This window comes from Salmo salar, chromosome 14 (assembly GCF_965601325.2).
Source record: "Salmo salar chromosome 14, fSalSal1, whole genome shotgun sequence".
NCBI classification, from domain to species: Eukaryota; Metazoa; Chordata; class Actinopteri; order Salmoniformes; family Salmonidae; genus Salmo; species Salmo salar.
Window position 1 is genome coordinate 4769488 of NC_138304.1, and position 12711 is coordinate 4782198.

Below are 12711 nucleotides of genomic sequence, written 5' to 3' on the forward strand. Positions count from 1 at the left end.
TTGAATCCCAGCCTTTACTCTTTCCTAGTTTTTGTTTACTGGATCTCCTTTAGTACTCTCAACAGCAAAATGGAAAATAAAATGGTATTGTCAACTGCACTGTGGTTACCACGTTTACAATAAAAAATAAAATAAATAAAAAAACATAACTAGGAAGGCAACATTGCAACTGTGTTTTAGTGCTTGCAGCCGCAGAGAAACCACAACCAGGGGCCATATGGAGCATCTCACAGTAGGAGTTGTGATTTAGGATCGGTTTTCGCTTTTCAGATCACAATGAATAATATTACATGGATATGGGGAATCTAATCCACTGAACATTCTCAGGCTGTATGTATTATGGCTAACAGTAAATGCTAACGCATTGGGTATTTATAATCAGTCTCGGAAACCGTCCCTCAGTGTCTGACCATCACATCATTCTTTCCTTTTTAACTTTGAAACAGTTTGGTTTACCTTTTATCTTTCAGTTTAGAAATCATTTTGCATTTGGAACTTTGGCCCAATTATCTTCAGAAGATCAATCTTACATAGTTAAGTCTGTCCCAAGTGGTACTCCCCCCCCCCCCCCCCCCCCCCCCTATATAGTGCACTACTTTTGACCAGAGCCCTCTGGGCCCAGGTCAAAGTAGTGCACTAAATGGGGACTAGGGTGCCATTTGGTGCAGAACCAATGGCATAGTAGTTGGCAAGATGGCACAACCATATCTGGGACTCAGCTTTGACACATCCACTTGGGCTGCAGTTTCATCACATGCTTCAGTCTGGTCTCAGTTGATTCAGATTCGCCTGGTTGCCGCTGAAGACAAATTTCCAATGCAGGCTGCCGTTACAGATGACATCCTTTTGATTAAATCTGAAATTTCTCCCTGGCCTTTTTTTATTTATTTTTTGCCAGGGAGTCATACTGGGACCACAAGTCTCTTTTGCAGAGGAGCGCTGCGTGAACATCAAACAATTGCACTATACATATCCATACTGAACAAAAAGAAACACAACATGCAACAGTTCATATAAGGAAATCAGTCAATTAGGCCCTAATCTATGGATTGCACATGACTGGGAAGCGGCGCAGGCCCAGCCAATCAGAATGAGTTTTCCCCCACAAAGGGCTTTATTACAGACCAAATACTCCTGTTTCATCAGTTGTCCGGGTGGCTGGTCTCAGACGATCCTACAGGCGTGGTTTGCGGTTGTGATGCCAGTTGGTTGTTCAGACAAATTCTCTAAAATGACAGGTGGCTTATGGTAGAGAACTAAACATTACAATTTCAGATATTGCCAGAGAATTGATATGGTGATATTATGTAAAAATAATGGTGCAACACATTTTAAAACATGCGCTTTCTCCCGCATTGGATACGGTCACTGTTTCAGAACCGCGGACCATCTTCAGTTCGCTGTAGAATTGCCGCCTTTCCCCATGTTGCTATGTGCGTAATAGCAAAATTAACCAGCATATCTAGATTGAGAACAACGCAGTGGAGGGAGCAGCAGCAGAGATGAGGAACCATCCCTTGCCTTAGCCAATCTGGCTAAACAGATTGAGGAGAGAGAGGAAACCAACTTAATTAGGTTGAAGTCTATAATCAATATCCTAACTTAAAGCCAGGCACATTTATCATCCATATATCTGACATAAGACAGATCTAGCTTCTGTTGCCTGTTTGAGTGTAATAGCCTACTGATTCCGTGAGCACCAAGCCTCATGCAATGGCAAAATGTCGGATAAAGCGATTTCACAGATTCGGCTGTTTTTTAATCTTTGCTATGCTGTAAAAGGCGGTACAATTTTTCCCCCTTAGAACAGACTGGTATTACGTAGTGTTTTACACTTTTCCAAACAGGCAGAAAAACAATATTGTAATGTAACAGCCCATTTTTCTTGATATTATAAAGTAATGTCATCATTTGTAGTCTTGTATAACCACCATGGAGCTGTAGGCCTAAGAGCGTGTCCTGTTTAGTCTTAATACCGTAACTTACTTAGGCTTCTATTTCAATATATCGGCTGTATCGATCGTTCATGGCAACACACAGCATACGAGACATTCACGCTTTGAAATGCAATCAACCATTTTTTGTTTTAAAATTAAACAATTAACATTAACCTAAACAAACCACAATTCATGAATGCATGCAACTGTTTAGTTTGCTGTAAAAAAACATCTTAGATATTGTAATCTAACAGCAACTGTTTGGAACACAATACCCACGCAACGCTTACTCCTATACCCTCCTTTTTCTGGACATCCAGTAGTTTCCACAACTAAGTCAAATGTCTTCCACAGATCTGACTTCCCTCCTGAGCAACCAGTAAATATTCACCCATTTCGATTTTCACATCCTCTGCATCCATTTTGCAGATTTGAGTAATAATCAATTTATTGATATGATTATGATAGGTCAGGCCCTATTGGTTGCATGCGACGCTGTCATGTTTCACGTAAAGTGAGCAAGAGTTGAGGGAATAGGGACGTTTTTTGTTAACAGAACTTTTCAGTCAAACAAAACTAAATGGCTGAAATTGTAGCTTCAGCATGGACAGCGCAATAAACACTTGCTGTGTTGCCTTTTTGCTGCAGTAGAGAAGATAGCGAGACAGCATGCGCCGGTCACATCGTCATTTGTCTTATTTAATCAAACAGTGTGCTTAAAGCATCAGCCCAGCTCAGTGCATATGTAGTTTATTTTATTCAAACACATAGGGTGTGACTGGAACAACACATTTAAACATTGACAGAACAGGACTCTTGATCGACCAAGAATTTATTTTTTTAGTCTGGGACAGCCCATTGCTGTTTAATCAGCTTCTTGATATGCCACACCTGTCATATGCTCACTAACAGGGATGTGCACACAATGAGAAGCTCTTTGAATTTCTGGGATATTTTATTTCAGCTCATGAAACATGTGACCAACACTTTACATGCTGTGTTTACATTTTTATTCAGTGTCACACACCAATTACACTACATGAAATGCAAAGCAATTATATGGGAAAAATTGCATTCTTCAGTAAAAAGGCCCTCTAACATCCGCATGAATTGCCCTAGAGGCTCCAACTTCAAGGAGTTTTTGAGATCATTCCACATAAGGTGCAACTTTTTAATGTTTTTTAAAGCTGGTCTACTTAACTGAAATTGGCGGTCATATTTATCAATTGTATCAGAGTAGGAGTTCTGATTCAGGTTCGGTTTTCCTTTTACATCACAATGACAAATTTACATGATCAGCACTCCTACTCTGAGATGCTTGATCCAGCTCCTCAATGGCCTGGATAGGTGAAAGCACTTTGACCCAAATCAGAAGGCTAGTTTGATCTATAACCATAATTATTCAACCTATCCAGCGCTTTCAGATCAGGGCAGAGTGAAAGGGCGATTACCCGATTGGTGTCCACCCCATATTTCCCCATTTGCTCAGCTTGAGGGAACCTTCTGTTTGTGAATCCATTGCTTCTTCAACTTCTCCGCCTTTGCTTTCTTCTCTGTGCCTGTAAGGATATGACATCATGGGTAAGTAATCCTTCCCGGATAACATACTTTATACAAAACCATTTAGTAAACTAGGTTGCAGTGTGACCCAAAGAGAGCCAGATGCAATTCCATAAATCACATTACTACTGATGCATTTTAAGTCGTGGCAGCTATGTAGAAATTGTGTATTGACTGTGGAATAACTGAGCCAACCACAGCTTGTTGAAGGATGTAGGAAACTCACCCCATTTCTTATTCACAAACTGCATGGCCGCACTTTTATTTGGGCCTCTCTTATTTTGAAGGGAGAGAAGTTCATTGTCTGCAGCAGAGAGACAAATGCTGATATTAGAACAGGAGTATACTACAAAGGAAGCTAGATCTACTCACGATTTTCTAAAGCTAGCCAGCTCAGGCTTCATTCACTACAAAAGTGGATATTGCTCGTCTGCCTGCCGCTAACCGTGGCAGGCTTGTAACTGCGCGTGATAGACCAGGTGGTTAGTCGAATGCCGAACTCTTCATTGTGACAATGCTGAAACCTTAATCCATAGGCGAGTCAGTGCCACATTTTCATTTGTGCCGAAATCAAAATGGGGAAAAAAACGATTGCAAATTCAGCAGGCTATGGTGTGAAATAGGCTTTTATAAGTGCACCAGCACTTTTCCCCCACTCCTATCAATAAAATAATTGTATTACGTCAAGCTTTACTGTGTGACGTTTCAAATGCATTCTGTCATTACTAAATGTGTAATGTGATAGGTATTAACATTACAAAAATATAAACGCAACAATTTCAAAGATTTTACTGAGTTACAGTTCATATAAGGAAATCAGTCAATTGAAATGAATTCATTAGGTCCCAGTGTATGGATTTCACATGACTGGGCAGGGGTGCAGCCATGGGTGGGCCTTGGAGGGCATAGGCCCACCCACTGGGGAGCCAGGCCAATCAGAATGAGTTTTTTTCCCCCACAAAAGGGCTTTATTACAGAGAAATACTCCCCAGCACACAGATGTGCTTCTTGATAATCGGGTGGATGGATTATCTTGGCAAAGGAGAAATGCTCACTAACAGGGATGAAACAAATTTGCACACGAGAGCTTTTTGTGCATACATTACTGGAATTATTTTCCCCATGGGTCTCGGCCGGCTGCGACAGAGCCTAGACTCGAACCAGGATCTCTAGAGGCACAGCTAGCGCTGCGATGCAGTGCCTTAGACCACTGCGCCACTCGGGAGGCCCACAAATCAACTCTTTCGTCAACCAGATCTCCCCTCTCTAAATTTCAGATATTTTTCATCTGTCGCATGTGCGGTGCGCTTTTGACAACGGTTTTCCCGCTAATTGCATTTGCCTATAGAACTTATCATGAATTGTTATTCCATTTTTTAAGCTAAACATTCTGATCTTTTGCATCAGCTGTTGAGATGAATACCCAACATCGAAATATAATCTGTCATTGTGAGTACTCTGGGTGGGCCCTCTAATCAGGTTACGCACCCAATGCATATGGGTCCGTAAAATTTCTCAAATGTCCGTTAAATTAAAAAATGCTCTGGGTCAAATGTCCAGCGCCACATTTTCCAAACGGAAACTGAGTATTCATACTTGTCGTCCTCCGACTTCCCGGGCCATACAGTCTGGCCTGTATGAAATCCATGGCTGTCTGCTGTTGGGAGTTGGTTGAAGATTGGTCCGCCATCCTCATTACGCTGTAGTTCCCCTTCAGACTGAAACAAGAGGCGTGTGTCATTAATGGACCGTTCCTAGTAGAGAAGCATTAGAATGGATTTTTTTCTAAAGGATGCTTGCCTAGTCGAACCTTTACAGGGGAGCTACACTGGGGCGTTGTGGAAAAACAGTAGGTTCTTCGCTTCTACACTGGATTAGTAACTTTTGCAGAGTGTGAGCCACTTTATCGAGCGTGAGCCACGTGTCATTCTTAATAGAACCACCACAAGCCCCTTACGGAGCCACGCTTATGTCCAGGTTTCAATTAAATAAATGGGCTCATCTCACGCAGGGCAAAAGTTACATCCAGTGTAGCATGTTAGACATGCCTTTATGGCTGCATTTACACAGCCAGCCCAAATATGATATTTTGACCAATTATTGTCAAAAGATCAAAATTGGGCTGCCTGTGTAAATGCAGCCTATGGTACCAGAATTCAGTTTTACCTGCGGATATTTCCCTTGAATCCTTTCTTCGTCTCTTTCGATCCTTCGCTCCCCTCCTCCCATGAACAGCTTGCCTCTTCATTGTTGCTGTCAACTGGGATTAAGGTTAAAATAAGCCAATTTAGTTTTAGAAACTGAAGCAATAGCCATTTAGCAATTTGTTGAAAGGTAAATGATAATTTCAATAAGGAAGAAACGAGACGGCTACTTAAATAATCTGAGGTGATGAACATATCTACCTTGATCTCCAGGTAGCTTCTGTTTTCTAAAGAGACGGGTTAGGAACAGTTAGTTTCATATGCCAATATAAAGGTATATCATCATTGTTGCATATTGGGATATAGGCTTATGTGCACTTACTTTGATGGCGCTGTGTCAATTTCTTCTAGAATATGTGCAGGGAGAAGTCTTCTTTTCTGTACAGAACAACATGGAAGAGAAATTCCCTCATCAAAATTATAACCCTTTGAGCCTTTGGCAACTGAAAGTTGAGAGAAATAGAACATCTCAAAACACTGCCTTAATGCAAATTAACTTATTTGCTCTTACTTCCGACACACATTGTGCCAGCGGTTAGAGCGTTGGGCCAGTACCCGAAAGGTCGCTTGTTCGAATCCCAGAGCCAACAAGGTTAAATCTGTGTCCTTGAGCAAGGCACTTAACCCTAATTGCCCCAGGGTTGCCGTGGATAATGGCTGGTCTCAGGGGGAGTTGGGATATGCAAAAAAACCAAATGTCCAGTTCACACGTGTGAAATAGGACATATATAAGCACCAGGATAATAGCCTGCTTTTGGCTGTAACAAAATAGAAAAGCCGATTTTTAAATAAAATTGTCCAGGAGAAGAAAAAAAACATTGCGAAATTCTGCTTTTTAGCCTATTCATTTATGGAAATACCAGTTGATGTAAATACATTTGACCGGTCATACTCATCGTTCTATAGGTTAATTTGTATAATTTAGTGGAATTAAATTGGCACGTGTGTATATTTGTTATGCATCTTGTTTATTTCTGGCAGACAGCTATTTTAAGCCCAATAAGTTTTGGCCACAATTTAAAAATATACTATTTTTATTTCTCAACTGGTAACTAAAGCACACTTCCCATTCAAATGCATAAGCAACGTAAGGCAGGCGGCTTCATTAATGCATCACACAACACTTTGCAATTAGCTGGAGGCAGTATGCATTTTGAAAACATGTCTACTTGTTTGAAACCTGAACGTTTTACTACATACAGTATGTGGCATGCTTTACCTTGCTTTAATGTAGCCTAGGCAATATCCGACCATATCCGTGGAGGCAATTACTTTATAAAGACCGCCATGTGCCACTGAAACAAGTAGTCTATTTCGCATACGTTCTATTGGTTTTGAACTTTTCATTGTCCGGTAGACAAATGCACATTGGCGCGTAGACTACTGTCTTGTGTGCATTGCTGTGCTAACGTTAAGAAATAATAGGTCAAAAAATGCAAGCATGTTGCATCAGATTCATTTCTTTTTTTGACCCTTTTTCTCTCCAATTGGCAGTTACACTCTTGTCCCATCGCTGCAACTCCAGTACGGACTCGGGAGAGGCGAAGGTCGAGAGCCATGCGTCCTCCGAAACAATGACCCTGCCAAGCCGCATTGCTTCTTGACACACTGCTCGCTTAACCCGGAAGCCAGCCACACCAACGTGTTGGAGGAAACACCGTACAACTGGCGACCATGCGCCCAGCCTGCAACAGGAGTCGCTAGTGCGCGATGGGACAACCCTAACGATGCTGGGCCAATTGTGCCCCGCCTCATGGGTTTCCCGGTTGAGGCCGGCTGCGACACAGTCCGGGATTGAACCTGGGTCTGTAGTGACGCATCATGCACTGCGTCGCCACCATTTCTGATTCATTGCTTTTTAACATTGTTTTTAAAAGAAAATGTAGACTAGACCTACTGGTTATATGAATTTGGGATCTATTGTCCAACAACTGTCCCAGAGTCTGTTTGGGCTATTTCTTTCTCAACAAGCTGACCAATAGAATAGGTCAACTTTTCTACTATGGGGGATAGTAGATTGCCATATGGACATGTCGCCTATGAGCCTAAGACTAGGGGAAGCTTTTCTTAAGTAAGTGGCACAATTCTAAAGCCTAATTAGCCTATACAGAAATATATTACATCAAAATAGGCTACTAAAGCATAATTTGACCACAGAGAATCATTAGCTTCACCTAGCCTTAATTTTTTTTAAATAAAGTTATGGATTGTTTTAAATTACATTGCCTGCAGTCAGAAGGAAAGGCAGCGTGTGCAATTTGGGTTAATACCACATAGATGATTGAGTTGTGACTGTCAGTAAAAAGTAGAGGCCCAGCCAGGCATATCACCATATTTCAAAACATAATCGTGGGAAAATATAGTTTGGAAAGCAAATGGCTATTGCTGTAAAGAGAAGACAATGTAAAGACTAGAATCGGTATAATACGGTGAGTGAGCACATTCACTCATTATTGTTAGGTCAGTGACACTTACCTTTGTTTTTGGACAATCATTTTCCATATTTGATGCGTCTCCCCTTCTCATAGGCATATTATATAGACAACACCGTTTCTATTGATCTGTTAGCCAGTGTCAGCAGAGTAGGCTACCGTGTCGTATTAAAAATGATTCTGCCAATGTCTCCGGTCATATAAAGTGTAGTAGAATTGCATGAAATGTGTGTTTTCCCGTGCAGAGAAAAACTTCTGATATAGCCTATAGCACAGGCCTCTACGCTATACGTGCTCAGCCATGCATTTACTTTTTTTGTTTTTGCACAGTGATTGAGTTATATTAGCCTAAATGATGCCTATATAATCTGCTCATCGCATTACAGAAGTCTGCAAATCCAATGATCCATGGAATGCTTTTAGAAAAGGTGCCATTTTGCTGGTGGAAATGTGCTTCCCCAAACTCTAAACACACGAGCCGACTATGCAGAGGCTAGTGATTCTGCTGTTCGTTACTCGTCTTGTTGGCCGAGGAAAAGTACATTCGGACAGTTCTCCATCTTCAAAGTGTGCGGTGAGGACACGCGTCATCGCATCTTCCACTTGCATGTTCTGTTGAGGTGAATTACCATCTCCCCTTCTCATGTGATTTCTGTCATTCTGAACACCGTGGGTGGACTCCCTAATCAGGTTACACACCCAATGCATATGGGTCCGGTAAATTAAAATGCTGCCGGACCGCGGCCACATTTTCATAACGGAAACCTTGATAAGGTTTCCGTTATTAAATTGCGACAGACATAACGTCAACGTTACTGTGCTAAGAACATTGAGACAGTCCTACCTTCTGTTCTTGAAACAGCTCCTGTCTCTTCCTTCGCTTTTCTTTGAGCAACTCTTTTCCCCTGTGAACAAATGAATGTGTTACCTCAGGCTAGGCATTTTTTATTTTACCTTTATTTAACTAGGCAAGTCAGTTAAGAACAAATTCTTATTTTCAATGACGGCCTCGGAACAATGAGGTGGGTTTAGAACGTCGTGAGACAGGTTAGTTTTACCCTACTGATGATGTGTTGTTGCAATAGTAACACTGCCATGTTCAGGGGCAGAACAGCAGATTTGTACATTGTCAGCTCGGGGATTCGATCTTGCAACCTTTCGGTTACTAGTCCAACGCTCTAACCACTAGCCTACCCTGCCGCCCATTGAAGGGTAACTCTCAACCCCAATTTCAGCCTTTGCCCAAACCCATTAACATTTTCCAAAAATGAATTCAGGTGAGAAGTTGGGGGGAATTGCTCATAAATATCTCAATACATTCTCACTAAAGCATACTTACCGGAAGTCCACTAGCATGCTCTGATAATACAATTATGTGCATTGTGAGGAAATATGGCTCTGGACAGTTAGCTCACAGTGGTAAGGTGCCGAGTTCCTAGACATCTACTGCCACTTGTGGTGTAAATTCGAATCCCCCATGGGGTGCAATAAATCTTTGAAATGTGGACTCACATTTATCGCAGTATCGTGTTGGGAAGAAAATGCAATCATAGCTTAAATGAAGGGCTCAATTCAATCCAACCCAGACTGCAGTGTTTACGCACTAGCTCTTTTTCCAATGGTCAAATTAACTCATATTGGTCTTGGGTACTGTGTAAAAACCTACTACTACCAGGGTGACCCCTCTCACAGGTATTGGATTACTTTTCAGAATTAGAAGTGTGTGGGCACGGGATATAGTAAAAAGATCTTCCCCATGTGGGATTAGAACTCACAACCATTGAACTATGAACCAACTGTTTGAGCAGACCAATCAATCATATTTTTCCAAACCGTTATGACATGACCACCATTGACATCAATTTCTTGTTATGATGGATGTAGCTACAAATATGAAAACAAACATATAATCCTCAACCTCCATAGTATGAAACGATAAGCAAAAACATTGAATTTGGTCATAGGCAGAAATGTGCCTTAATGCCTTTTGAATTGTGTAAGGTCAGTGGTCTAGTCAAGGAAGCATCATGCAGAATATATTTGCACACCTCATTTACCAAGACCATTACCAAATAAGGCACGCGGTCACCTGCTTTTATAGCAAGCCATGAGGTGGTACTACTCAGCACATATAGATGGAAGTGTATTTCATACCTATCACCTCCCCTGATATGAGTATGACTTAGAGCAGGGATCATCGAGACAATTTTCTTTCTTGAGTGGATGGTCAGGGTGCCAGAACATAATAAAATACATCGTTAGACTACAAATTGACCGCAAAAAGCCTAAACAGATAATATTTGACAAACAATCATTTCAAACCTTGATTACATTTGGGTACATTGTCCTGCGTAGGGTGCCGTCTATCGGGTGTGAGGTAAAAATGGGTGTCCTGACTCTGGTCATTTAAAATTCCATGGCGCTTATTGTGAGACTAGGGGTGTTCGCACCGGTGTCATGGCTCAATTCCCACCCTGGCCACCTCATCACCCCCCTCATTCCTAATTGGCACAACTCCTCACCTCTCCTCCTGACAGCTGATGTGTGTTGAGTTCTGGCACAAAAAAGGTTGCCGTGCATCACTGAGATGGGTGCAGCTCATTGATGGTGGATGCGGTGAGTTTCCCCCTACTATGTAAAGCGCTTTCAGTACCTCAGTTGGTATTAAAGTGCAATATAAATCCAATCTATTATTATTATTATTTGTATACGATCACGTCTCTTACGCGTGGGAATACTTGGGAACCGATTGTAAAAACAGCAGGAAATCAACTCCAAGTGATTTACATTTGGAAGTATTTTATGCCCAACAATAAAAATGTAACAATGTTTTTTGCTCAGAAAACATGGGGGCCAAATTGGGAAACCTAATTTAGAGGCAACCTCTCCACATCACGATATCAAGAGTAGAGTTGAACCGCTAGGTGGGCAAAATTATCTAGATTTACTACTGAAAGACCAAAATATCACCGTTGCAATATACAGTAAAAATGAAGACCAGAATTGATGTGTTTTACTAGAAATAAGCCTAAAACATATGGTTTTCGATTTTTTTAAAAAAGTGATCTCATCATTGTTACTCTAACTTAACAAAATACTACTGTACCATGAGGAGATAGTTAGCATTAGCAGGTAGCTAGGCTGTACCTTTTGGATGTCTCTAACGCATTTTTCATGCTCCGTAGAGCAGAAGCCTTTGACTCTTCGAAGGTCACCTCTTCTGGAGCATCGTCGTCGCTTGAGTCCAGATGTAATTGAAAATCATCCGTCATGTTTGCACTATTGAATTTATTTGAGGACGAAGGAGATTTCCTAAGCAGTTTTTTCGCCATTTTAGGTCAATACGTCATCAGTCCACTTCTTCTTCGATGAGGTTTAACTTCTTCTTCAACCAACATTTTTTGCATTACCGCCACCTACTAGACTGGAGTACAACTCCATTCTACTTTGCTTGAAAAAAATAATAAATAAACAAATACCCTGCCATCTAACACAACACTCACCCCACAAAATCTCACATAATAAACAAAAACACCACCCTACTCCACTATTTAAAACTATTTAGTTTCAGGCCAAAAACCTGAAAGGATGAGACACCACCACTTAACACACCCTGTAACTCTTCTGATGTCAAGTCTCGCACACCCAAATACCTCTCTGGAGCTGCCACCAAAACCTCAATCCCTGTAGTACAGTTGATAGCCATTGCTATAAATGCTAAAAATCCAATCTTACTGAAACATATATCACTTGTTGGTTTATCACTCTGTAATGGTACAGCTCTACTACTCACACCCCTCCTCTCAGGATCCCTCCCCCTTAACCCATCTTCCTCTACTTTCTTCACTGCCTCAGCATATGACAACTTCTGCACTACTCTAACCCTGGAAACCTCAACCTGCCTCTCTCACACCTGACATTTCTGATCCCCAGCCCCATGGGCACCCCTACAATTAACACATACCACTACTTTCCCCAATGCTACCCATCATGAGGTTGCAACAACCTATACTATGAATGAAAGTTTACAACGTAGGTGCACACAGGTCGAGAGACAAATTTGAGGTGACAGAGAGTGACACATGGACAGATAGTGACATTCAATAACGCCTTGCACACTCTTGCCTGCATCTAGTTGATATAGGATGTAATCATTAGTTCAACAGTTGCAAACAACAGTTTCTATTGGACAAATTCAGGTAAGTTTATCCCCGTTTTTGTTCCGTTTGCTTCCGTTTAAGAAATGTTTTTCGGCAGAATGAATACACCCCTGATCACGCGTAAACACAGTTCACTTTCATTGCAGCCACGCTGTATTCCTTCTCGCATCTATGGCTCTCCTCCTCTCACCTCTTCCCTTCGCTTGTGGACTTCAATGCCCAACACATCAACTGTATGTGACCAGGTGAAAAAACCTTTTCAAGTCAAACCGCTGCACACAGCCTACATCGTTGTTACCCTATTAGTCACCATATTAGCTAAAGTAACATTATAGTCAGCATAGCTAATAGAACTAACATGTTAGTAAACCCACTACAATCATGCAGAAATGTTAGTGTACAGTCAGTAAGCAGTTAC

The 12711-nt window shown here is 41.4% G+C and overlaps 1 protein-coding gene across 1 annotated transcript; it reads right to left on the reverse strand.

Annotated features, from left to right (window-relative positions):
• Positions 1–2932: 2932 nt before the first annotated feature.
• Positions 2933–11507, reverse strand: nol7 (nucleolar protein 7). The gene is made up of 8 exons (XM_014139115.3): positions 11281–11507; positions 8978–9038; positions 6024–6079; positions 5903–5928; positions 5664–5757; positions 5094–5215; positions 3724–3801; positions 2933–3496 (listed from the first exon to the last, which is right to left on the reverse strand). Exons 1-8 carry the CDS (start codon positions 11463–11465, stop codon positions 3423–3425), a joined length of 696 nt encoding a protein of 231 aa, XP_013994590.2. The 5' UTR covers positions 11466–11507; the 3' UTR covers positions 2933–3422.
• Between the last annotated feature and the right edge of the window lie 1204 nt (positions 11508–12711).